This window comes from Erinaceus europaeus, chromosome 2 (genome assembly GCF_950295315.1).
Source record: "Erinaceus europaeus chromosome 2, mEriEur2.1, whole genome shotgun sequence".
In the NCBI taxonomy this organism is placed as follows: domain Eukaryota; kingdom Metazoa; phylum Chordata; class Mammalia; order Eulipotyphla; family Erinaceidae; genus Erinaceus; species Erinaceus europaeus.
In genome coordinates, this window is record NC_080163.1 from 188,502,749 (window position 1) to 188,526,501 (window position 23,753).

Sequence of the window (23,753 nt, forward strand, 5' to 3'; positions counted from 1 at the left end):
ACTCCAGCCTTCTGCTGCTGTCAGAAAAAGAGAGAGAGAAAAAAAAAGGTGGTTCAGTTGCTACCTGGAGTCATCTTGGCAAGAAGAGGGGAAAACCTGACTGAGAATGATGCAACTCCTGAGAAGACCCAGCCAAACGGTAGGAGGACTGCCTGGATCCAGCCTTGCCTGAAGCCAGCTACACACTAACCCATCGCCTCTGCTGCTTCATCTAGAGGAGCCCAATGTTCCTGCATCCACAGCCAGGGGCCTGACTGGGCCCCACATGTCTCTTCGTCTTCTCCCTGCCCAGGCCCTGAATCTAAGATCATCAGAAAGGGTGTTGGCAGTGAGAACTTTATTTTGTTAAGGATTTCATTAAGGGAGGGTGACTTTGGCTCTGAAAAAGCGAGGATGATGGGGACTTGCAACAGTGAGCACTCCAAGGAGACCCTGGCCCTGAACCCAGGGCTCAGACAGGAAGCTGGGGGGAAGGGGGAGTGCCTGAGTTCCCCCAGGACCTGGCTACTCCAAGGCACTGTGGTGACGGTGTTCAGAAGGAAGTTTCATTGAGCTTCATCTTGGGGGGTGCAAGGGGAGCCCCAAGACCCGTGGAAGGCCTGGGGGCGGGTGTTGGTGGTCGCCTTAGTTCGGGTCCACTGCGCACCAGCTCTTGGCAACGTTCCACAAAGCTGCCTCCCCTGCGGCGCGGGGCCTCGGCCTGGGGAGGGCTGGGGCTCCCCCGGCAGCTGCACAAGGAGGTGTGGCTGGAGACTGAGTGGAGACTGGTGGGGGAGGAGCGGGGATGAGCAGGGTCACTTGGGTCACTCCCCCAGCCCTACTGCACAGAAGAGGAAATGGGGGGTCACACCCACCTGGTGAGAGAGGCTCGGGGTGAGGGGCTGGGGAGAGAGTTCCGAGGGGAAGCCAGAGGTGCCAGCTCACATTGCTCCAGTTGTTCCATCAGCTCTTCCTCTGTCAGGCCACCTGCTGTGGGGGGTGAGGTGGTGGGGTCAGGGGGAAAGGTCACAGGGCAAAGGTCACAAGCAAGGATCAAAGGCGAAGATAGAAAAGGCTGGGGAGAGGGGCAGGGCCTTAGCACAGCAGGTTAAGTGCAGGTGGCGCAAAGCACAAGGACCAGTGTAAGGATCCGGGTTCAAGCCCCTGGCTCCCCACCTGCAGGGGAGTCACTTCACAGGCGGTGAAGCAGGTCTGCAGGTGTCTTTCTGTCCCCCTGTCTCTCCCTCCTCTCTCCATTTCTCTCTGTCCTATCCAACAATGACAACATCAATAACTACAACAATAGTAACCACAACAATAAAACAAGGGCAACAAAAAAGGGAAAATGAATACATAAATATTTAAAAAAAAGGAAGGAAGGAAGAAAGAGGAAGGAAGGAAAGGCTGAGGAGGAAGTATAACAGTGATGCAAACAGACTCTCAGGCCTCAGGCTCTGAGGTTCTAGATTCAATTCCTAGCACCACCATAAGGCAGAGCTGAACAGTGCTTTGGGGTGTGCATGTCTTTTTATCTGCATCTCTCTCATAAAAATAAGTAAAAAAAAAATTAACGATAATAAATATACCTAAATATACACATATATATTTTTAAAAAGCAGAGGTCAAGAGATGGGCTGGGGGGGTGGCCTCCAGAAATTTAGAGGCTAGGCAGTGGTGCACCCAGTTAAGCACACACATTCCCATATGAGAGGACCCAGGTTCGAGCCCCTGCTCCCTACCTGCACGGGGGTTGCTTCACGAACAGCAAAGCAGGTCTGAAGGTGTCTCAATGTCTTTCTCCCTCTCTATCTCCCCTCCTCTCTCAATTTCTCTGTCCTACCCAATGAAATAGAAGGGAAAAAACTCCAGTGATAACCCCCGTGGCAGTAAAAGAATAATTAAGTGAAAGAAAGAAAGGAAAGGAGAAAGGGAAATGGGATACAATGAGGGGTCAGAGGGCAAGGGCCTGAGGCAGAAGCTCAGGCTTTAGGAGGTTTTTGGAGCCTGGGGTGGGGAATGAGGTGGGGGGGTACCTGGGGCCTGGCCGAGGCCATCCATGGCAGTGGTCAGGTCCCACATGGCCAGGCTTCCGTTAGCCTGGCCGGTGAGCAGGTAGCGCCGGGGACGGGAGCCAAGGCGCCGGGAGCCCTCACACTCGAGCACCGTGAAGGCAGTGGTGGGTGAGCCGTCCACTGAGCGCACAGAGCACACCCTGGGGTGAGGGTGGGGGTCACTCGGGCTGGTCTCTCCTCAGCGCATGCCCTCCCAGTCAGTGCCCCAAGCTCCTTCCTGTTCTCCACAATGTCACTTTCTTGGCTTCCACTCAACTGACTGGATGCCCCCCCCCAACTCCGTAACCCCCCCCCCCACCAGCAGCTTTCCCTGTCCTTGCTAAAGGGACCTCCATTGTCCCCACAACCCAGCCCAGCTATCCACTTGGCCACCTCCTTGTCCCACCAGGCCCTTGGCAAGCCCTGTACAGACTCTTTCCTGGGCTCAGAGGCTCCCACCCAGTCCCAGGCCCTGTCACCACAGCCTGGCTCTTCTGTGTGTGACAGGACCCTGGCCCTCTATACCCCCACTTCTGGCCTCCAGTTTGTGCTCTGGCCTCCCATGTGTACCAACAAGCGTTCCCAGCCTTTGCAGGCACCACCCCCACCCCACCCTCAACCTGGTACCCCTTCCCCATTCTTTACCATCAGGACTCTGCACAGGTCCCCACTTCCAGAGAACCTACCCAGATAAGAGCAAGAAATTCTTCTATTCCCTAGACTGTCTCCATCCTCCATCCCCAGCTTGACCACCCCCCAATCCTGACTCTGGACCCCTCTGTTCATGCTCCTCAAGCAAGGTGTACCTGTCATACCTCTGGCCCCTGAGCTTTGCAACCAGGCTTGCCCTCCCTTCAGAATTTGGCCCCAGGCTGGGACCCCTTCCAGGCCTCAGTGGGCCTCTCACTAACAGGGTCCTTCTCCTCTGACCACTCCCATTGGATGGGACACTCCTCACCGCTGGCCAGTGGATGAAAGGCGCACGAAGAGCTGGCTGGCACTGGGCACCACCTTCTGGATGAACACCTGCTGGTCATCCCGCTCACCGTAGGGGCCTGGCAGGTGGGGCAGGGAAGGGGTCAGGGCCAGCTGGCTCCCTGAGACCCCCAGAACCTAAGGCAATACTCCTTTTCCCAGGGATGAACCCCCTCCTGGGGTTAGGTCCCTCTTCCTTAACTGTTAGATTTGTGTGTGTGTGGAAGGGGTCAGAAAAGGTTGGGAGGGGCTGGCTAGTGGTGCATCTGGTCATATATATAATTTTTTTCCTCTCCAGGGCTATCATTGGGGCTTGGTGCCAGCACTACGACTCCACTGCTCCTGGAGGCCATTTTCCCATTTTTGTTGTCCTTGTTGTTGTTGTTGTTATTGTTATTTTGCCATAGCTGTTGTTGTGGGATGCACTGGATCGACCTTCTCGTGGTGCATCCCGTGAGTACCCATTCATTGGGGAAACTGACGATCCTTCCTAGCCGACTGAATCCACATGGATCCCAGTCACTTTCAAAGCCAGCAACAAGCAGCTCCTAACAGCTTTCAACCTGACCTGTTGACTGGCTACGGAAGAAGGGCAAACGCTAGAAGAAGAAGAAGCTGTTGTTGTTGTTGGATAGAACAGAGAGAAATCGAGAGAAGAAGGGAAGACAGAGAGGGGTGTTGTTAAAATTTTCGGAAGGCTCTGATGTAAAACATACAACAGAGGGGGAGAAAAAGATAAAGACACCTGCAGACCTGCTTCACCATTTGTAAAGCGACCCCCCCTGCAGGTAGGGAGCCAGGGGCTTGAACTGGGATCCTTATACCAGTCCTTACACTTTGCACCATGTGCACTTAACCCACTGCACTACCACCCGGCCCCCAAGCACATATATTACAGTGCGCAAGGACCCAGGTTCGAGGCCCCTGTCCCCTACTGCAAGGGGGATGCTTCACAAGTGGTGAAGCAGATCTACAGGTGTTAGTCTCTCTCCTTCTCTCTTTTTTTATTATCTTTATTTATTTATTGGATAGAGACAGAGAGAAGGGGGAGATAGTGAGGAAGAGAGGCAGATAGCTGCAACACCAATTCACCACGTGCGAAGCTCTCTCCCTATAGGATGGGACCAGGAGGCTTGAACCCAGGTCCTTGCACATTACGGCAAGTGCACTCAACCAGGTGCGCCACCACCTGGGCCCCTCTCTCTCTCCTTCTCTAAATCCCCTTCCCCTCTCAATTTCTCTCTGTCTCTATCCAATAAATCAATAAATAAGTAAATTAATAAGTTATAAAAAACAAGAAAAGAAAAAGGAAAGGCTGGGGAACCAAGCAACAGAGAAGAAAATTCAGAACCAGGAGGGACTAGGGGTGGGGAAGGTCTAGGCTGGAGGCAGCCAGCAGGACTCTGCCTGGGGTCAAAGAATAAAGGTCACAGAATTCAACACGGGGTGCTCCCCAGAGGTCAGTTAGCAAAGCCAGCTGAGGCACACAAGAGGTTCCAGGGGCCTGGGGAGGGGGACAGGGGTCAGAGGGCACCAATGTCGTTGCCAGCGCTGCAACCGCCATGCCCGTCGGCAGACTCCAGAGCCAGGATCTTGAAGGAGGCGAGTGGGGTGGAGCCAGGCTGGGTGGAGATCATGCCCCGGAAGCGGGTCACTGACCATGTCCGCACATGGTTGTTGTCGGCACAGACTGCAAAGGGTGGGGACAGCGGCAGGTCAGGCCCTGCGGTGGCCACGCACACCCCTGGGCAATCCCTGCTTAGAGAACCCACCATTCCTCCCTAAGTTCCAAATGATCTAGAATCCCATTTGCTCTGCCTCCAAAGTCCTCCCAGTGCATGATGTCCCCTTAGCCCCGACACAGACATATGCCAGCTTCCTGGAGCCGCTCTCCCCCACCTCCCCCTCTGTCATTTTCATTCACAGCCCTCACTAAGGCCTGATACGGGTTTGTAGTTGTATTTGTTGACTGTTACACCCCTGCCAGAAGCAGCCACGAGAGTAGGGTCTTGGCCCAGTTTGTCACCGTGTCCCCTCCACACCTGGCACACACAGCAGGCGCTCAGTAAATGCTGGCTGAATTGCAAGCTCAGCCGGGGGTTGGGCAGTGGCACACAAGGCTGAGGTTAAGCACACATTGTACTAAGCACGAAGACCCACACAAGGATTGGGTTTGAGCCCCTGCTCCCCACCTATGGGGGATACGCTTCACAAACAAGAAGTAAGTCTGGTGGTCTGGGAGATGGCACAGTGGATAAAGCATTAGACTTCAACCATGAGGTCCCGAGTTCAATCCCTGGCAGCACATGTACCAGAGTGATGTCTGGTTCTTTCTCTAGCTTCCTATCTTTCTCATTAATAAATAAATAAAAGCTTCAAAAAAAAAAAAAAAGTCTGCAGGTGTCTATGTCTCTCCCTCTCTATCTCTGCCTCCTCTTTCTCTCATGCTCTCTCTCTTTTTTTTTTAAGCTCTGGTTATGGTGGTGTGGGGGATTGAACCTGGGACTTTGGAGTCTCAGGCATGAGAGTCTCCTTGCATAACGATTATGCTATCTACTCCCACCCTTCTGCCTCCTCTCTCAATTTCTCTCTGTCTAAAAAGAACCACAAGGCTGTCTCTCCAGTCCCAGTGCTCTGGCCTGAGGATCTCCCCTGCAGGGTGCCAGGTGCCAGGTGCCAGGTGCCAGGGGCGGCCCAGGGGAACCCACCTGAGATGAGGTGCTTCTCAGATAGCATGATCTTGGTGACAGGGCTGCGGTGCACGGTGAAGGTCTGGAAGAGTTGGGGCCCCGAGCCTACCGTCTCGGGGTGCTGCACGATGACCCGGACGCCACCAGAGCTGGTGCCATAGGCGATCTCAATCCAATTCCCACTGTCGCCTGGGGAGGGAGAGGGGCAGGTCAGACAGGGGTAGACTGAGAACGGAGCAGGAGAGGTGGGGACAAAAGGCGGTCAACAGTGAGAGAACAAGAGAATCAGGAGAAAAAGGGGTCAATGTCCCAGTGAGAGAGAGAGAGAGAACCAATGAGAAATGTAGACAGAGGGGGACATCCACCTCACACCTGTGAGACAAAAACAGGAGATGGTAAGTGTTAGCGAAGGGGTGGACAAAAGGGACTCTGTTAAATTGATAGGAATGCAAATGGGTACAGCCCCTAAAGAAAACAATATGGAGGGTCAAACAAACAGAAATGAGACACCTTGTGATCCTGCAATACCAGCCCTAGGCATTTATCCAGTGGACATGAAAACATTAACTTGAAGGAACACAGGCACCCGTATATTCACAGCTTCATTATTTACAATATCCAAAGAGTGGAGGAAAAGCCTAAATGCCCATGGAGAGATGACTGGCTAAAGAAGTTATATAAGAGGTGGCCCACGAGTAAATCATTGAACTCTCAAGTATGAGGTCCCAAGTTCTATCCCTGACATTGCATATGCCACAGTGATGTTCTGGCTCTCTCTCTCTCCCTCTCTCGCTTACTCTCTCTCTCTCATTAATAAATAGATATATATTTTTTAAAAGTTATGGGAAATAAACTTAATGAAGTATTATTCTTCAATTAAAGGAGATGATATTGCGTCCTTCAGGACCAAGTAGATGGAACTGGAGGTTAAGATTATGCTTGGCGGGAGTCGGGCGGTAGCGCTATGGGTAAAGCGCAGTGGCGCACAAAGCACAAGGACCAGCCTAAGGATCCCGGTTCGAGCCCCTGGCTCCCCACCTGCAGGGGAGTCGCTTCACAGGCGGTGAAGCAGGTCTGCAGGTGTCTGTCTTTCTCTCCCCCTCTCTGTCTTCCCCTCCTCTCTCCATTTCTCTCTGTCTAATCCAACAATGACATCAATAACAACAACAACAATAAAACAACAAGGGCAACAAAAGGGAAAATAAGTAAATAAAATAAAAATAAAAAAAGATTATGCTTGGCAAAGTTAGGAGGTGAAAGATAACTACTGGATGGTTTCACTCATAAGTGTACTGTGGAGAACTGAAACACAAGAACTTTCAACAGAAAGAAAAAAAAAATGGAGTCACCAAACTGTCTCCAAGATTCAGAATGACGGTGGTTATAGACCAGAGAACACAGGATCGCTGCTGATGGCTGTGGTGTGAAACCATAACGTCATCTTATAACCAAGTAAAGCATAGTTAAGCTGGGGGCAGGAGGTGGTGCACTTAGTTGAGTGCATGTGTTACCATGCACAAGGACATGGGTTCAAAACCCTAATTCCCACCTATAGGGGGAAGCTTCATAAATGGTGAAGCAATGTTACGGGTATCTTCCCTTCCTTCTCTATCACCCCCTCCTCTCTCCATTTCTCTGTCCTAGCAAATAAATATAAACCAAATATTCTTTAAAACAGTAAATATATAATATTTATTTAATATATATATATATGAAAAACATTGGGGTGGGGAGGCCAAGACGGTGGCATACCCAGTTGAGTACACACATTACCAAGTGCAAAGACCTGGATTCAAGCCCCCAGCCCCCAGCTGTGTGTATGCAGAGAGCCTCACAAGCCGTGAAGCAGTGCTGCATGTGTGTGTGTCTCTCTCTCCATATCTCCCTCTTCCCTCTCAGTTTCTCTGTCTCTATCCAATAAATAAATAAAACATCATCAATCACTAATAAAATTTATGCTTAAAAAAAAAAACGGCAGACAGACAGAGGGAGGCTGCTGTGGGCCGGGCAGGCTGCAGATGGCAGAGGGGGAGTCCAGGTCTGAGCTTACTGGTCTTGGGGGTGAGGTAGACGCTGAGGGCTGTGACCCCGTCTTCGGCCGGGTCCCGGTAGAGCTCGCTGACGAGGAGGTCATTGTCCTTCATACGCAGGGGGAACTTCTGCACATCTGGGAGGGCACAGGGGGTGCAGAGGGTCTTCTCAGGCACACCCCCAAGGGTGGGGGGGATGATCAGGCACCCAGGGGTGGTTGCTCACCAACATAGTAGATGGAGCCGTTGTTGCAGCCCAGCAGGAGGAAGGAGCCGGCCGCATCATAACTGGTGATGGGCTGCACCTCCTGGACCTGGGGCAGGTGGGGGGGGGCGGGCTACAGTCATCACTGGCCCCCTTCCCTGGCCCTCCCCAATCCAACATGCACCCCAGCTGGCTCCCAGTTCCTATCACCAGAGCCTCCCCCACTCCGGGACCCTCTCTAAATAAATGTCTCGTGGCTTCTCTGCCAAGGACTGAACCCAGGGCCTCACACATGTAAAGCCTAGGCTGAGCCCCCTCTCTGGTAGGACCTGTATTTCTGACCTTCCTCCATGTATCTGAGTCTTCCTGTGTCTCCTCCCCCCACCCACTTCCCCTGTTTGCTCTGCTCATCTGTTTCTCTCTTCCAAATACAAGTTAGCAGAAGAAAACAACATTGTAGAATTGCTTTTTTGTTTTTGCTTTTTTGTTATGGGCATGCCTGAGGTAAGTGAAGAATGACAGACCTTTATAGGTTTCTGCCTCCTACCATTTTTCTTTTTCTTTTTTTATTCTATTTATTTATTTTTGTTTTGTTTTTTTAATAACTTATTTTTTAAATACTTTTTTATATTTATTTATTTATTCCCTTTTGTTGCCCTTGTTTTATCGTTGTTGTAATTATTATTGTTGTTGGCATTGTTGGATAGGACAGAGAGAAATGGAGAGAGGAGGGGAAGACATATAGGGGGAGAGAAAGATAGACACCTGCAGACCTGCTTCACCGCCTGTGAAGCGACTCCCCTGCAGGTGGGGAGCCGGGGACTGAAACCGGGATCCTTACGCTGGTCCTTGTGCTTTGCGCCACGTGTGATTAATCAATCGCTGCGCTACCGCCCGACTCCCTCTTTTTTTTATTTTAATTTTAACCTATTTATTGTTGGATAGAGACAGAGAAAAATTGAGAGGGGAGGAGGGAGACAGAGTGAGAGAAAGAGATAGGCAGGCACTTGCAGCCCTGCTTTACCACTTGTGAAGCTTTCCTCCTGCAAGTGGGGGCCACGGGCTTGAACCTGGGTCATTTCAAACTATAATGTGTATGCTTATCCACCTGGATAAGCTACTGCCTGGCCACCCCATCTTTCTTTTCTCTTTTTCCCTTCACTTTCTTCCTTCCTTCTTTCCTTTTTGTTGCCACCATGGTCATCACTGGGGCTCAGTATCTGCAAAATTAATCCACCACTGCTTGCAGCCATTTGTATTTAATAGGACAGGCACAGAGATTGAGAGGGGAGGGGAACACAGAGAGGTAAACAGTGACACCTGCTACACCGCTTCACCATGAAGCTTCCCCCTGCAAGTGGGGAGTGGAGACTTGAACCCGAGTCCTTATACATGGTCATGTGCACTCAACTGGGTGTACCACTGGCAGTGCCCCTGCTCCATCTTTCTTCCCTCATCCTCTCCTTACCCTGTGCCTGGAGGATCATCCCCTTCTCCTCTCCACCCAGAAGCCTCTCTTCAAGGAAGGCCCTGAGCATACATGTTCCCAGGTGCCACTGCGAGGGTCTGTTTCTCTCTAGGGTAGGGGGGGTGGGACACCCTTCCCTGGATCCCTGTGGGCAAGAGGCAGCCTGGCCACCCTGCCTGACCTGCCAGTGCTTGGTAACGGCGTTCCACACCCCGATACGTCCTGTGTGGCTTGTAGCGATAAGCTGGTTCCCGACGAAGAATAGGGCCTCCACAGGCACCCCCAGGTGGAAGACTCCTGCAGGGGGCAGAGAGTGCTCAGTCAGCACCCCATCTCACGGGGCGGGGGTGAGATGAAGGGAAGCAGGAAGAACCCCAAGGGCCAGAGGGTTCACGGGATGAAGGAGCAGTGCGGAGCCTCAGAGGATTCCAGTCGGCCAGACGTCTGATGAGTACAGAGATCTGCAAAAAGCCAAGAACTCTATCGGTGGCAGGAGTCTCTTGTGGGCTGAGGTTGGCAGGGAGGCAGACCAGTCAGGCATGGCAGAAACTTCCAGTGGGAGCATGGATTCTAACAGGCCCTAGGATCCCACTGTAGAACTCTACTGAAAAAAGTGGGATTGAATAGGACAATGGATTCGGATGGAGGAAGAACTGCATGTGGGTAGCGTTTTCTACCAGGCTCAGGAAGCTAACAGGAAATGGAATGTTTTTTTAAGGATGTGGACTTTTATCTTATTTTTTTAACTTAATATATTTGTTTACAGGCTAGAGAGAGAAACCGAGAAGGGGAACGTAGATGGGGGGAGACAGAGAGACACATGTTCCTGAAGCTTCCCCCCTGCAAGTAGGCACTGGGGTCTTGAAATTGGGTCCTTGCACATGGTTGAGTGTGTGCACTTAACCAGGTGTACCACCACCCGGCCCCAGGAATCTTAATTTTATTATTTATTTACTTATTTATTGGACAGACAGCCAGAAATCGGTAGGGAAGGGAGTGATAGAGAGGGAGACAGACAGAGAAACACCTGCAGCCCTGTTTCACCACTTGCAAAGCTTTCCCTCTACGGGTGGGGACTGGGGGGCTTGAACCTGGATCCTTTCGCATTGTAATATGCGTGCCCAGCCAGGTGCACCATCACCTGCCCCAATTTTATTATTTATTTACTGTTATTGCCACTAGGAGCCAGGCTTACTACTGGGCGGCTCGGCACCTGTACTGTGAATCTACTGCTCCTCGATTCTTTTTAGTTTCATAGGGTAGACAGAAATTGAAAGGGGAGTAGGAGGGAGAGAGGGAAAGAGAATGAGAGACCCCTGCAGCACTGCTTCACTGCTTGTGAAGCTTTTCCCCTGCAACTGGGGACTGGGGGCTTGAATCTGGGTCCCTGCACATGGCTGGGCATGTAGTCAACCAGGTGTGCCACCACCTGGACCCTAGGATGTGGAATTTTAGAGGGAGAAGCATCCTAATATCACAAAGGGTTCTTAAGGGCTTGAGAATTTTATAGAATGGGTTATTTGACAATCTTTTTTTTTTTAAAAAAAAGTTTTATTTATGTATTTTGGATACAGAGGAATTAGAGGGGAGGGAGAAATAAGAGGAAGAGAGAGAGATACTGTAGTACTGCTTCACCTTTCATCAAGCATCCCCCCTGCAGGTGGGGACTGGGGCTTGAACCTGGGTCCTTGCTCACTGTAATGTGTTCACTCAACCAGGTGCACCACTACACAGCCCAACATGGGTGGGCAATTTGAACAGGCCTCAGAATTCCAGTGGTACAGAGCGTTCTAATAGGCCACAGGTTGGAGTGGAACTCTAACGGTAGAAGGTTCTGGAGAAAAGATAGACAACTTCCTCCAAACTTTGGGGAATTCCTATTAAGGCCACTGACATGCTCCATTTCCACCACCCCCCCCCCCCAGGGTTATGGCTGGGGCTTGGGGCCAGCATGACAAATTCACTGTTCCTGGCAGACTTTTTTCTTTCTTTTTTTCTAATTTGTATTAGATAGGACAGAGAGAAATTAAGAGTGGACAGGGAGATAGAGAGAGGGAAAGACACCTGAAGACCTGCTTTCCCACTCGTGAAGCAGAGCCCCCTGCAGGTGGGGGAGGGTGGGAAGCTCGAACTGGGGTCCTCGCACTTCACAATACGTGTGCTTAACCAGGTGTCCCACCCCGGGGACCCCATGCTCCATTATCTTAGGTTGGGAATTCTCAAGGAGAGTCCGCCCCTGGGCAGATAAGAAGATTTCAAGTATATCAACAGAGCTTTCTCCCTTGAGCATGAGAACTTATCACCCTATACACATTAGGATAAGAAGAAAAAGGACTTGCAGGTTTTTCTTCCCTCTTGAGAATAGTTTACATTTTAGCAGTATAAAATAAAGTTAAAAAATGTAACCGTCTCCCCACCTGCAGGGGAGTCGCTTCGCAGGCAGTGAAGCAGGTCTGCAGGTGTGTGTCTTTCTCTCCCCCTCTGTCTTCCCTTCCTCTCTCCATGTCTCTCTGTCCTATGTAACAACGACATAAATAACAACAATAGTAACTACAACAATAAAAGACAACAAGGGCAACAAAAGGGAAAATAAATAAATATATTTAAAAAATGTAACCGTGATGAGGAGATAGCATAGTGGTTATGCAAAAAACTTTCATGCGTGAGGTCCTAGAGATCCCAGGTTCAATCTGCTGCACCACCAATAACCAAAGCTGAACAGTGTTTTGGTTAAAATAAAAATAGTAAGAAAGAGGGAGACAGCATAACGGTTCTACAAAAATACCTTCACGCCTGAAGCCCCAAGGTCCCAGGTTTAATCCCCCACAACACCGTAAGGCAGAGCTGAGCAGTGCTGTGGCAAGGAAATAAGTAAATAAACATAAATAAGTAATAAGAAAAGAAAAAAAAATCTTTGCGCCAGACTTGTATGCCTGAAACCCCAAAGGTCTCCAGCCCAACTCCTGACACCACCATAAACCAGAGATGAGTGATGCTCTGGTCTCTCTATTGCTCTTTATATATAAACATATTGGGTAGTCCAGAAGGTGGTGCAGTAGAGAAACCATTATGCTTTCAAGCATGAGGTCCTGGGTTCAGTCTTGGGCTCTCTCCTTTCTCCTCAATTGATCAACCAATCTAAAATAATAATAATAAGGAGAGAGCGAAAGAAGTCTGGCACCATACCTATCTCGGAGCCGCCACCTTCAGCCTGCAGAGCCCACAGCAGGATCTCGCTGCCTGTGGCCGCTGCCACCATCTTGTCGTTCTCACCCAGTGTCCCCCCGGGCACCCGGGCTGTGAGCGCCAACCGCTCAATGGGCCAGTCCAGGCGGGGACTGGAAAACACCAGCTGCCAGCCAGATGCTTCCTTTAGCCTGGAGGGTTGGAGGGACACATCAGCCTCCACCCCAAGCCCTCCTGGCCTAAATGGCACAGAGCACCGCCCCCTCCCAGCACCTGTAGCAGACTAGAAACTGAGTGTAGGCCACAGCGATCCAGCTGTTGTGTCCGCACACCAGGCGCACCATCCCAGGCTCCTCGGGTAGCCCTGTGAGTGTTGGGGTGTGTGGATCAGGGCAGGACCGACAGGGTCCCACAGGCTGCCCCCAGTTTCCCTTGGGGACAGAAACATACCTGAAGGAGAAGGAGGGGCTTTCTCATCCAGCATTCGGCCAAGCAGCCCTGCATTTCCCAGGTTGGGGGGCATGGTGTTACTCCGTCGAACAGGGGCTGGGCGGCCCCCCAGTTGCTGGGGCGTCACCAGGCTGTGCCGGTTTCGACGTTTCACTGGGAACACTGGAGTGGGGAGAACAGGAGAGGGACTGTAGCTAGAATTATTCTGACAACTGCCTTAGAGTAAGTTTTAAAATATGCCATCTCTTGGGGCCAGGTGGTGGCACACCTGGTTGAATGCACGTTACAATGTGCAAGGACCCAGGTTCAAGCCCCCAGCCCCCACCTACAGGGGGAAGGCTTTTTGCAAGTGGTGAAGTAGTGTGGCAGGTGTCTGTTTTTCTACCTTCACCCACCTCTCTCTCAATTTCTGGCTATCTCTATCCAATAAATAAATAAAGATAATAAAATTTTTAAATATATATGCCAGCTTTTGATCTAGGAGGTGGCACAAGCAAAAAGCACTGAATGCTCAAGCATGAGGCCCTGGGTTCAATCTCTAGCATGGAATTCCTTTCCAATCACCAGGATAGCTGATGCAGAATTACAACTCTCAAGAGTTTATCAAGGCTCACAGTGTAGGTGTCCTGAGACTGACCACAACCTTGTGGGAAATGTAGTCTTCAGTCAACCCCCCCCCTCGCTTGGCCCATTAAAGCGCCCACCTGGTGGAGGCAGGTAACCATTGAAGAGGACGTTTCCACAGGATGATCGATCCAACTCCTCTCGTAGCTGCAGTCGACGAACTAAGGTGGGAGGACTTGAAGGCTGGGACTTGGAAGGTATGAGGAAACAGGCCCCCCCACACCATCTCTCTCCACAGAATACTACCACCCTTAGAGAGGGGGCCAATTCCAATGCTCTGAGCTCTAACCCAATTTTTCTTTCTAGGGGACAGCTGGTTTTGAGGCAAAGAGGATGATAACTGGGGGGCCCTTCACTTACCCAGAGGAGTGAGTCCATAGAACTGGGCTTCATGGAGGAGGCTAGAACCATGGACACCCCTGGGTAGTAGAAGTGAGTAGGGGTCAGGGTCTGGGGGATGGGAGTGGCAGACAATTCTAAGGGGGGAAACTTCAAAAATGCAATTTCTTTTTCTTCTAAATATTTATTTATTTATTCCCTTTTGTTGCCCTTGTTGTTTTTTTGTTGTAGTTATTATCGTTATCATCATTGTTGGATAGGACACAGAGAAATGGAGAGAGGTGGGGAAGACGGAGGGGGTAGAGAAAGACACCTGCAGACCTGCTTCATGGCCTGTGAAGTGACTCCCCTGCAGGTGGGGAGCCGGGGGCTTGAACTGGGATCCTTATGCCAGTCCTAGAGCTCTGCGCCACATGCACTTTACCTGCTGCACTACTGCCTGACTCCCTCTTTTTCTTTTTAATCGGAGCACTGCTCAGTTCTGGCTTATGGTGGTGTGGGGGATTGAATCTGGGTCTTCTGGTGCCCCAGGCATAAAAGCTGTTTGCATAACTATTATGAAATCTCCACCGCCCAAAAAAATAACTTTTGATTGATAAATTCAAGGAGTGCTGTTGTGGTGATGAAAATGTGTGTGTGTGTGTGTGTGTGTGTGTGTGTGTGTGTGTGTGTGTGTGTGTTGTGTGTAATTCTAGATCAAATGATTTAAGTATGAGCTGGGATCTGAATGGAGCATAAACGAACATTCTCGAGGAGGGAGGAAAGGGGTGAAGATGGTGGGTGCAGGACTCCCCTTTGTCCTCTGTGCAAACCTGGAGTCCAACTCTTTGGTGCGCAGGAAGTTGAGGATGGGGGCGAAGACTGTGGGATCCCTGTCGATAAAGATCTGTAAGGGAGAGAGCAGAGGATGGAGGGGGGGCACAAAGCGGAGGTCGAGTGAGGTTCCTGTCCCTCCACAAGCCACCCCCTCATTCAGCTTCTCTCTTACAGCTCCAGTCTCATCTTTCAGTGTGGAGATGCGTCCGCTCAGGAGGCTGTAAGGAGGCGACCAAGGGGAAGTGGGGATCAGATCTCTCCCCAAAGCTTCCACTCGAGCCTCCCAAGCCCTTCCCCAAAACCGCTCCCCCAATCACCTGGAGAAGAAAGAGTCTGGGATCCAGGTGAGAGTCTGGCGAGAGGTACTGAACCTGGGCGGAGAGGCAGAGCGAACGGGAGAGGACGGAGGGTGAGCCGTGGCCGCCCTTCCCTCCCCCAGGACCCCGAGAAGCCCCCGGCACCCGCGCGGGTCCAGGATCCCCGCCTCCAGCAGGGGGCGGAGCAACCCTTGATAGACAAGGATTCCCTCTGGGAGAAGCGGGTACTCCTGCCCATCCCCGCCCCTCAAGACTCTCCTACACTCACCTCTTGCCTCCCACGTTCAGATGAATCACCTCCCCGGGAGGTCCCAGTCCTGGGAGCCCCTCGGTAGCAGGCGCGGCCGCAGCCATGGCCCTCGGGCGAGCCGGCTGGCCAGCACCCGCTTCCGGGTGTACACGCGAGCCCGCCTCCGCCGCGTGTTCATTGGGCCAGTGATTCCTGACTCCGCCGGTAATTGGAAGAAGCGCACATCTGTCACGGTTAAAGTCTCCCTACCTCCTTAAAGGGGGATCCACCTTTCCTGTCCTGGACGGGGCGGACTAGCGCTTCCTTTGGGGAAGTTAGGTGATGAAGAATAGCTAGACGTCGCTCCCTCCCTCTGGGCTTCCCTTCACAGTGCTTTGTCGAAGTGGGAGAACACTGTTAAGACCCAGAAATCGGGCAGGGGAGATGGCATAATGGTTATGCAAAGATCCTGAAGCTTTAAAGTCCCAGGTTCTATCCCCCCCCCCGCACCCCCCCTCCGCACCACCATAAGCCAGAGTTGAGCAATGCTCTGGAAAAAAAACAAACAAAAGAGCCCCACCAAGGGGGTCATCTCAATGTTTCCGAGGAAACTTTCATGCCTGAGGCTTGGAAGTCCTAGGTTCAATCCCCCACACCACCATAAGCCAGAGCTCAGCAGTGCTCTGGTAAAAACAAAACCAGAAACCTATGATACCAAGGGAGCCATCTCAATGTTTCCATCCTCCCAGTCGCAGACCATGAAACGCAAACAAACCAGCACAGACCGTCAAAGCCAAAGGATTTATTTTAAGTACAGACAGTGTGCGCCTGCCACACTGCCCCCCACCCCTGGGCTCCCCACCACTCGCCTCCCCCTACACCCGGGGAGGTGCTCCAGCCAGAAGCATGCAAGGTGGGGGGGTGTGTGCTTCCCCTCACCCCTCCCCTCAGAAAGTGGCATTTACAGTTGGAGGGGAGAGGAGAGAGGAAGACAATTTTGAACTTTGACGCCCCTCCCAAGAAAAAAGCCTTTGCAGATATGGACGGAGGAGGGAGCAAAGAGAGGAGGCGGAAGAAGTCGACATTTTGCAAAAATAAATTAAATCAGATGAATCGCATGGCTCTGAGGCGACGGAGCATTGGAGGCAGGAGGGGGGGGGTTAGGGGCCCCTTCACTCCCCCTTCCCAGACATAGATCAAGGCAGCATTGGACGTGAGGTAAAGGCGGGGAAGGAGCGTCCCCTCCCCACCCCCTAGCACCCTGGATGGTCCAGGGGACCTCACTAGCGCCCCTGTGCCCATCCCTAGGGTGGAGAGGGGGGCAGGAATTGTCGCCCCACCCCCACCCCAGCTTCTCGGGGCAGAATCTGGGGATGGGGCAGGGGGCTTGGCTCCACTGACCCCTTACCCGCCCCCGCCTCCCAAGCTCAGTTATTGCATAAAAATAATGGAGCCCCAGCACCTGGGGTGGGGGTGGCGAGCAGGAAGGGGCCTAAATATGGCTATAGGGGCAGCAACCCCCCTCCCCACTTCTTGGGGTGTAGGAGAAGTCCCCTCCTTTCCAGTGGCCAGCATGGCACACCCGCAGTGTTTGGTGGGACTGGGGGCTCCCGCCCCCGCAGAAGAGAAAGTGTCTTTGTGCCCACAGTGCGGAGAAAAGGGGAGGGGAGGTGTGTCGGGTCCCCTGGTGGGAGTCACTTCCGGCGCCCACTGGCTCTGCGCTCCCCCGCCTCGCGCTTAGGGTTTCCCTCGTCGGTGGACGATGTGGTGGGGAGCGTCTGTCCCCAGCGGGCGATCTCTGCGTGTTCGGCCACGGAGTTGGCCACAGCCTCCAGCCAGCCATTCATCTCCTCCTGGAGAGAGAAGCAGGGCACAGAGTTCACATTTGGAAGAGAGAAGACTGGGAAATAGCTCACTTGCGGGGTGTGCTGCTTGGCCATATGGAGGTTGGAACAGGGCCCTCACTGCATTGTAGCTGTGGTCTTTCTGTCTGTCACAAAAAGGGGGGAGGAGATTGTCAGTTCTAGAATCAAACTGCCCCCAGTTGGGGAGATAGCATAATGATTACATAAACAAGTTTTCATGTCTGAGACACCAGAAGTTCCAGGTTCAATCCCCAACACCGCCATAAGCCAGAGCTGAGCAGTGTTCTGGTAATAAAGAAAACTAGAATCAATCTGAACTTCAGTTTCCTCCTCTATTTTTTAAAAAATTAATTATCTTTATTTATTTATTTATTGGAGAGAGACAGTCAGAAATTGAGAGGGGAGGGGAGATAGAGAGGAAGAGAGACAGAGAGACACCTGCAACCCTGCTTCACCACTCGTGAAGCTTTCCCCCTGCAGGTGGGGACCGGGGACTCGAACCCGAGTCCTGGCACACTGTAATGTGAGTGCTTAGCCAGGTGTGCCAGTGCCTGGCCCCCCTCCTCCTCTATTAAGTGGGGGTAAAAATAGAAATAAATAATGATAATGAATAATGCAGTTACATAGCACTTGCTACATTCCAGGTTCTGTTCTGAGTACTTTTGTGGATTAATTCATTTAATCCCCTGCAATAGCATTATGTCTAATTCCCACTTTAAACAACAAAAAAATATCAGCAGATGCTTAGAGAGTTCTGGCACCTACAGGACCTGGGCTAAGTACACTACCTGTCTCAAGTGATTTATATATCATATATTTTTATTATTGGATAGAGACAGAGAGAAATTGAGAGGGAAGGAGGAGATAAGGGGAGAGATAGGGAGAGACAAACCCATAGCACTGCCTCACCACCTGTGAAACTTACCCCCCTACAGGTAGGAATAGGGGCAAGGGGTGCTTGAACCCAGGTCCTTGTGCACTGTAACATGTGAGCTCTACTGGGCATTCAACCACCCTTCAAGCTATTTCAATCTCACACTAACCCTATAATATTAAAAATATATATCTTTGGCCAGGGGTACATAGCTTAATGGTTATGCAAAGAAAGAGACTCTCATGCCAGAGGCTCTGAAGTCCCAGGTTCAATCTCCCACACCACCATAAGCCAGAGCTGAGCAGTGCTCTGGTTTAAAATATATATATATATATATATATATATATTCTAGAATATATATATTTTATAATAAAATTATATATATACATTTGCATATATATTTTTTTACTTATTTCATTCTTGTTTTCTGGTGCTGGGGATTGAACGCAAGGTCCTATGCATGAAGAGCAAGCACCCTATTTCTGAGCTTTATCTCAGTCCTTTCTTTTTTATTATTATTATCTTTGCTTATTTCTTAGATAGAGACAGCCAGAAATCAAGAGTGAAGGGGGAGATAGGGATAGAGAAAAAAAAAAGATTGCAGTACTGCTTCACTACTTGTAAAGCTTTCCCCCTGCAGGTGGGGGCTGAGGGCTCGAACTCAGGTCCTTGTGCATTGTATCATGTACATTCAACCACGTACACCACCACCCAGTCCCCATATCTGTCCTTTCATCCACATCTGAAGTAGACAGAAGGGTGTAGAAAATAAAAGGCCTGCTTAGTGAGGATGAATTCATAACAGGCGTTACTGTAAACAGCTCTCCACACCACCTCCACACCTGCTCCTCTGGGCCTGCCCCCACCCCAGCTCAGTCCCCAAGGGTCCCTCTCATTCTTCTCCCCCTTCCCCCAACCCCTCACAGGCCAATCGTGCCTTCCAATGTGAGGCCCTGCCCTGGCTGCCTCCTGAACCCAACTCAATGTCTGCCCTCTCTGATTCACCCTGCACAGAATAGGCAAAGGGGGCTGGCAGTAGCACCAGCTGAGCACATTACCATGTGCAAAGATTCAGGCTCAAGCTCCTGCTCCTCACCTGCAGGGGGGACATTCATGAGCACTGAAGCATGTCTGCAGGTATTGTCTTTTCTATCTCCCCCTCCCCTCTGAATTTCTCTGTCCTATTAAATAAAGAGGGGGAGGGGAGAGGAAAATGGCCACCAGTAGCAGTGGATTCATAGTGCTGTGATAATGCTGGTGGCAATAAAAGCAAATAATAGGGAGTGGGAGGTAGCATAGCAGGTTAAGTACAGGTGGTGCAAAGCACAAGGACTGGCATAAGGACCCCGGTTCGAGCCCCTGGCTCCCCACCTGCAGGGGGGTCGCTTCACAAGGTCTGCAGGTGTCTATCTTTCTCTCCCCCTGTCTCCCCTCCTCTCTCCATTTCTCTCTGTCCTATCTAACAAAGAAGACATCAATAACAACAACAATAATAGTTACAACAATAAAACAAGGGCAACAAAATGGAATAAATAAATAAATATTAAAAAGTTAAATAAAGTTTTCAAAAATTATTAAATAAAAGAAAATAATAAAAAAGTATAGTCAGGGGAGTCAGGCGGTAGTGCAGTAGATAAGCGTACATGGCGCAAAGTGCAAGGACCTGTGTAAGGATCCCAGTTTGAGCCCCTGACTCCCCACCTGCAGGAGAGTCGCTTCACAAGTGGTGAAGCAGGTCTGCAGGTGTCTATCTCTCCTCCTATCTTCCCTTCCTCTTTCCATTTCTCTCTGTCCTATCTAACAACAATGACATCAGTAACAACAATAAAAAAAAGTATAGTCAAAGGAATCTTTCTTATTCTTTTTTCTTTTTAATGTGATACCAGGAAATGAACCCAGGGTCTAGCATCTGACATCACTTAACAGCCCAATATTTATTCTATATTTTGATTTCTCCCCTCCCTTATTCTATATATTTGAGAAGAGAGACACCAACACTCTGCTCCATCATTCTTGCAGTCTCTTTGGTGTTCCTGTGTGGTGCTGTGACCTGAACTCACATGACGTAAAGTGTGTGCTCTCACTTCTGAGTCCTGGCATCCCAATAACCCTCTTGAGCTCAAAATCCTGAGTTGGCTCCTAGTACCCTTAGCATAGACTCCTACATCCACAGACAGGCCGATAGTGCCTTGTGAGATGTAGCCTCTAGGACCCTTTCCCAGCTCAGTTAATCTAGGGTAGGTCTGTACCTCTGGTTCTTCTTTTAAATCTGTATTTATTTATTGCATAGAGACAGCCAGAAATCAAGAGGGAAAGGGGAGGTAGAGAGGGACAGAGGCAGAGAGACACCTACAGCCCTGCTTTATGACTCGTGACTCGTGAGTCTTTCCCCCTACTGATGGGGACTGGGGCCTTAAACCTGGGTCCTTGCACACGCACTGTAACATGTACGCTCAACCAGGTGCACCACCACCCAGCCGCTCTTTTTACTTTTTATTTTTTTTATTTATTGGATAGAGACAGAGAGAAATCAAGAGGGGAGAGATAGAAGGGGAAAGAGACAGAGAGACAACTGCAGTCCTGCTTCACCATTCATGAAGCTTCTCCCTTACAGATGGAGACCTGGAGCTTGTTGTTTTTTTTTAAAGTATTTATTTATTTATTCCCTTTTGTTGCCCTTGTCTTTTTATTGTTGTAGTTATTATTATTGCTGTTATTGATGTCATCATTGTTGGATAGGACAGAGAAAAATGGAGAGAGGAGGGGAAGACAGGGAGGAGAGAAAGATAGACACCTGCAGACCTACTTCACTGCTTGTGAAGTGACACCCCCTGCAGGTGGGGAGCCGGGCCCTCGAACAAGGATCCTTACACAGGTCCTTGTGCTTTGCGCCACGTGTGTTCGCTTAACCCCCTGCTCTACTTCTCGAATCCCCAGGAGCTTGAATCTGGGTCCTTCTTAGCCCCTAGCAATGTTAGGCTCTTCCTCTGAGCTCCCTCTGCTGTGAGCTTTCCTATTATAACCCTGGTAACTTATCTCTTGCCTCCCCTCAGAGCTCCGTGGCTGTGGATCAGGAGCCAAACAGCCACACCATCCCCATTTTCCACACCAGGGAGGGAAGGGACCAAATCTTACCTCATCTTTAGCCTGGAGCAAAAACTCACTGCCATCCTGGGTCCTACAGGAAGAAGACACAGGTCTTGGGAGGTCCGGAGCAAGGACCAAGCCCACCCATCCACCAGCTTTTCTCCAAGGGGTTCGGTGAGGTGGCAGGGACGTGCGCCACAGATCCCTCCCTCCAGCCCACTGAGGAGCTCACTGGAGTTTGAAGACGTGCTTCTTTTTCTTGTAGTCACTAGCCACCTCGCTGGTGGCCTTGTGCAGGCTGAGCAATGGTTCCCCGCTGTGTGTGCTCCCAGATGCTGGGCCCTTGGAGTCCTTGTAGAAGCCCAGCTCCCCCTTGCTGAGTACGCAGTAAAGGCTCACCCAAGACCTGGGGTTGATGAGAGGGGGCTCAAGGTGGAACCACAGAACTCTGGTACTTTTCATTAATACCTTTCATAGGCTGAGCATATCTAAGCTTTTCTCCCTTTGGACCTTTGCCCTAGAAATATCAGGTGCCTAGAGTGTTCTTTCCCTGGTCGCTCCTGAGCTGAGAGTATATTTCTCAGATCTCAGCCTGGATATACCCAGGCTGGCTTCTGCTGGGGGATGCTTCTCCTTCCCTCCCAGACTGAATCCCCTCCAATGAAGATTTAAGCTGTCTTCTCTTTACACTTTTGATGGATATGTTCTCTCTCCCTTTCTTACACACACACACACACACACACACACTGGAATCCACCCCACCCCCCAAAAGAGAGATCTCCTGTTTGCAATAGGAATTTGTTTTCTTGTTCAGCCAAAGACCTGATGGAGGGGAAAGCCTTTCAGGAGCAAACTACACCAAGGTACTCTGGTTCATTCTCACGTCAGCTTCAGCACATGGGAAAAAGACAATTCCTGGACCGCTAGACAACATCCAACTTACTCTGTCTATTTTACATCTTGGGGGAACTTGCTTTTTAAAAAAATATATTTATCCCCTTTTGTTGTCCTTGTTGTTTTATTGTTGTAGTTATTATTTTATTATAGTTGTTTTATTGTTGTTAGATAGGACAGATATAAATGGAGAGAGGAGGGGAAGACAGAGAGGGGGAGAGAAAGATAGACATCTGCAGACCTGCTCCACCGCCTGTAAAGCGACTCCCTGCAGGTGGGGAGCCGGGGGCTCAAACCCGGATCCTTATGCTGGTCCTTGCGCTTTGCACCACCTGCGCTACCGCCCGACTCCCCCGACTCCGAGGTTTTTTGGCTAACCTCTCCTCTCTAGATGCTGCTTCCCGGGGGCGGGGGGGATTGAGCTAGCAGAGGCTGGACTCCACCTCGCAGTTGGTGAACCATCTGGAAATCTGTATGTGATGCCTCCTCTGACCCTTAGCCACCCACCCCTCGCCACTGGGAAACTGGACTCTGCCCTTTTATTCGCCTTCTTAAACTGAAACGTCAAGGGTGGGACCCATCCTCATTCATTGATTGTAGGATCTCTCTGCTTTCACCAAACAATCATTGCACCCCAGGACAACCCACCCCCCACCACGGCTCTGTCAAAGCCTGAGGTGGTTGCTAGGCAACTAGGTCGCGATTCAATCCAGTTGGAAAATTTTTTCAGGTCCCGCCCCCCAACGACTCACCCATTGGACGCGCTTAGACTAGTATCTAATTAGGCCACGCCCATAAAACCCCGCCCCTCCCCGGGTGGGCGCCCTAAGGTGTGGCCCCGCCCTCTCTTAGCTGCTCATTGGGCACTCCGCTCTTAGGCCCCGCCTTCCAAAGCTCCGCCCACCCGCGCGCTCACCGGTTGGACGACTTGCGGTTAGCGTCGAGCTCGCGCTTGCGCAGCAGGATGCCCTCGTGCTGCACAGTGTGCGTGGGCGGGGGCGGAGGCGCGGGGGCGGAGCCGCCCTGAGCTGGGGCAGAGCGCGAGCGCCGGCTCCCCCCGCCCTCACCACCCTCTCTGGGCCGCGGCCGCCTTCGCGGCTTGGGCCGGTCCCGTGCTCGCGGCCGGTCCGGCCGAGGTGTCCTCTCGGGCGGTTCAAGCCCGTTGGGCAGGCGGCCTGGGGGAAGCTCGCGAGGCTGAGGCAGCGACGGCTGTGTGGAGGGAGGGGGGAGAGGAGTGCCGTCCATGGGGGGTCGGTGGGGGCCATCTGTCGGGGGAGCAGGGGTCCAGGGAGTCATCTGCTTTGCATGGAGACCCACATCCTAGGAGCCCCCACTGTTTTTATTTATTTATTTTTCAATCAGTGCGCTGCACTTCTGGCTTATGGTGGTGCTGGGGATTGAACCTGGGACCTTGGAGACCCAGGCATGACACTCTTTTTGCAGAAGCATTATGCTGCCTCCTTAGCACCCCCTCCCCCAAATGGTCTTGGGAGTGATGACAACTAGACTCCGAATTCCTGTGGATCTTGGGGAGAAGAGAAGTGGTTGGGGAGAAGCAGGTGTGTCCCAGCTGTGTGTAGGAGGAATCAGGCTTCCTTGTGTGTCTGAGGACATTGGAGAGCCCGCTGGGATGGAGACAGAGTCCAGGACAGATGTGCAAAGAGTCTGGTGTCT

The 23,753-nt window shown here is 51.2% G+C and overlaps 2 protein-coding genes across 9 annotated transcripts in view; both read right to left on the minus strand.

Moving 5' to 3' along the window:
- Positions 1–322: 322 nt before the first annotated feature.
- Positions 323–15,547, minus strand: SHKBP1 (SH3KBP1 binding protein 1). Of its 2 annotated transcripts, none has more exons than XM_060185943.1 (18): positions 15,399–15,547; positions 15,131–15,184; positions 14,986–15,031; positions 14,810–14,883; positions 14,019–14,077; positions 13,739–13,819; positions 13,044–13,196; positions 12,858–12,954; positions 12,585–12,775; positions 9,580–9,695; positions 7,952–8,039; positions 7,746–7,862; positions 5,714–5,884; positions 4,540–4,695; positions 2,989–3,085; positions 2,013–2,191; positions 855–969; positions 323–728 (listed from the first exon to the last, which is right to left on the minus strand). In XM_060185943.1, exons 1-18 carry the CDS (start codon positions 15,482–15,484, stop codon positions 533–535), a joined length of 2,076 nt encoding a protein of 691 aa, XP_060041926.1. In that variant the 5' UTR covers positions 15,485–15,547; the 3' UTR covers positions 323–532. The 2 variants fall into 2 exon arrangements, with proteins under 2 accessions (XP_060041926.1, XP_060041925.1); XM_060185942.1 differs by having other exon boundaries at positions 323–764.
- Positions 15,548–16,146: 599 nt separating this feature from the next.
- Positions 16,147–23,753, minus strand: part of SPTBN4 (spectrin beta, non-erythrocytic 4) — a 128,424-nt gene continuing 120,817 nt past the window's right edge. For all 7 annotated transcript variants that reach the window (XM_060185944.1, XM_060185945.1, XM_060185947.1 and 4 more), the window contains 4 exons: positions 22,996–23,288; positions 21,418–21,591; positions 21,234–21,276; positions 16,147–17,212 (listed from right to left, as the gene is read on the minus strand). In XM_060185944.1, coding sequence (XP_060041927.1) covers positions 17,054–17,212; positions 21,234–21,276; positions 21,418–21,591; positions 22,996–23,288 — 669 coding nt within the window. In that variant the 3' untranslated portion in view covers positions 16,147–17,053. The remainder of the gene's footprint in view (positions 17,213–21,233; positions 21,277–21,417; positions 21,592–22,995; positions 23,289–23,753) is intronic.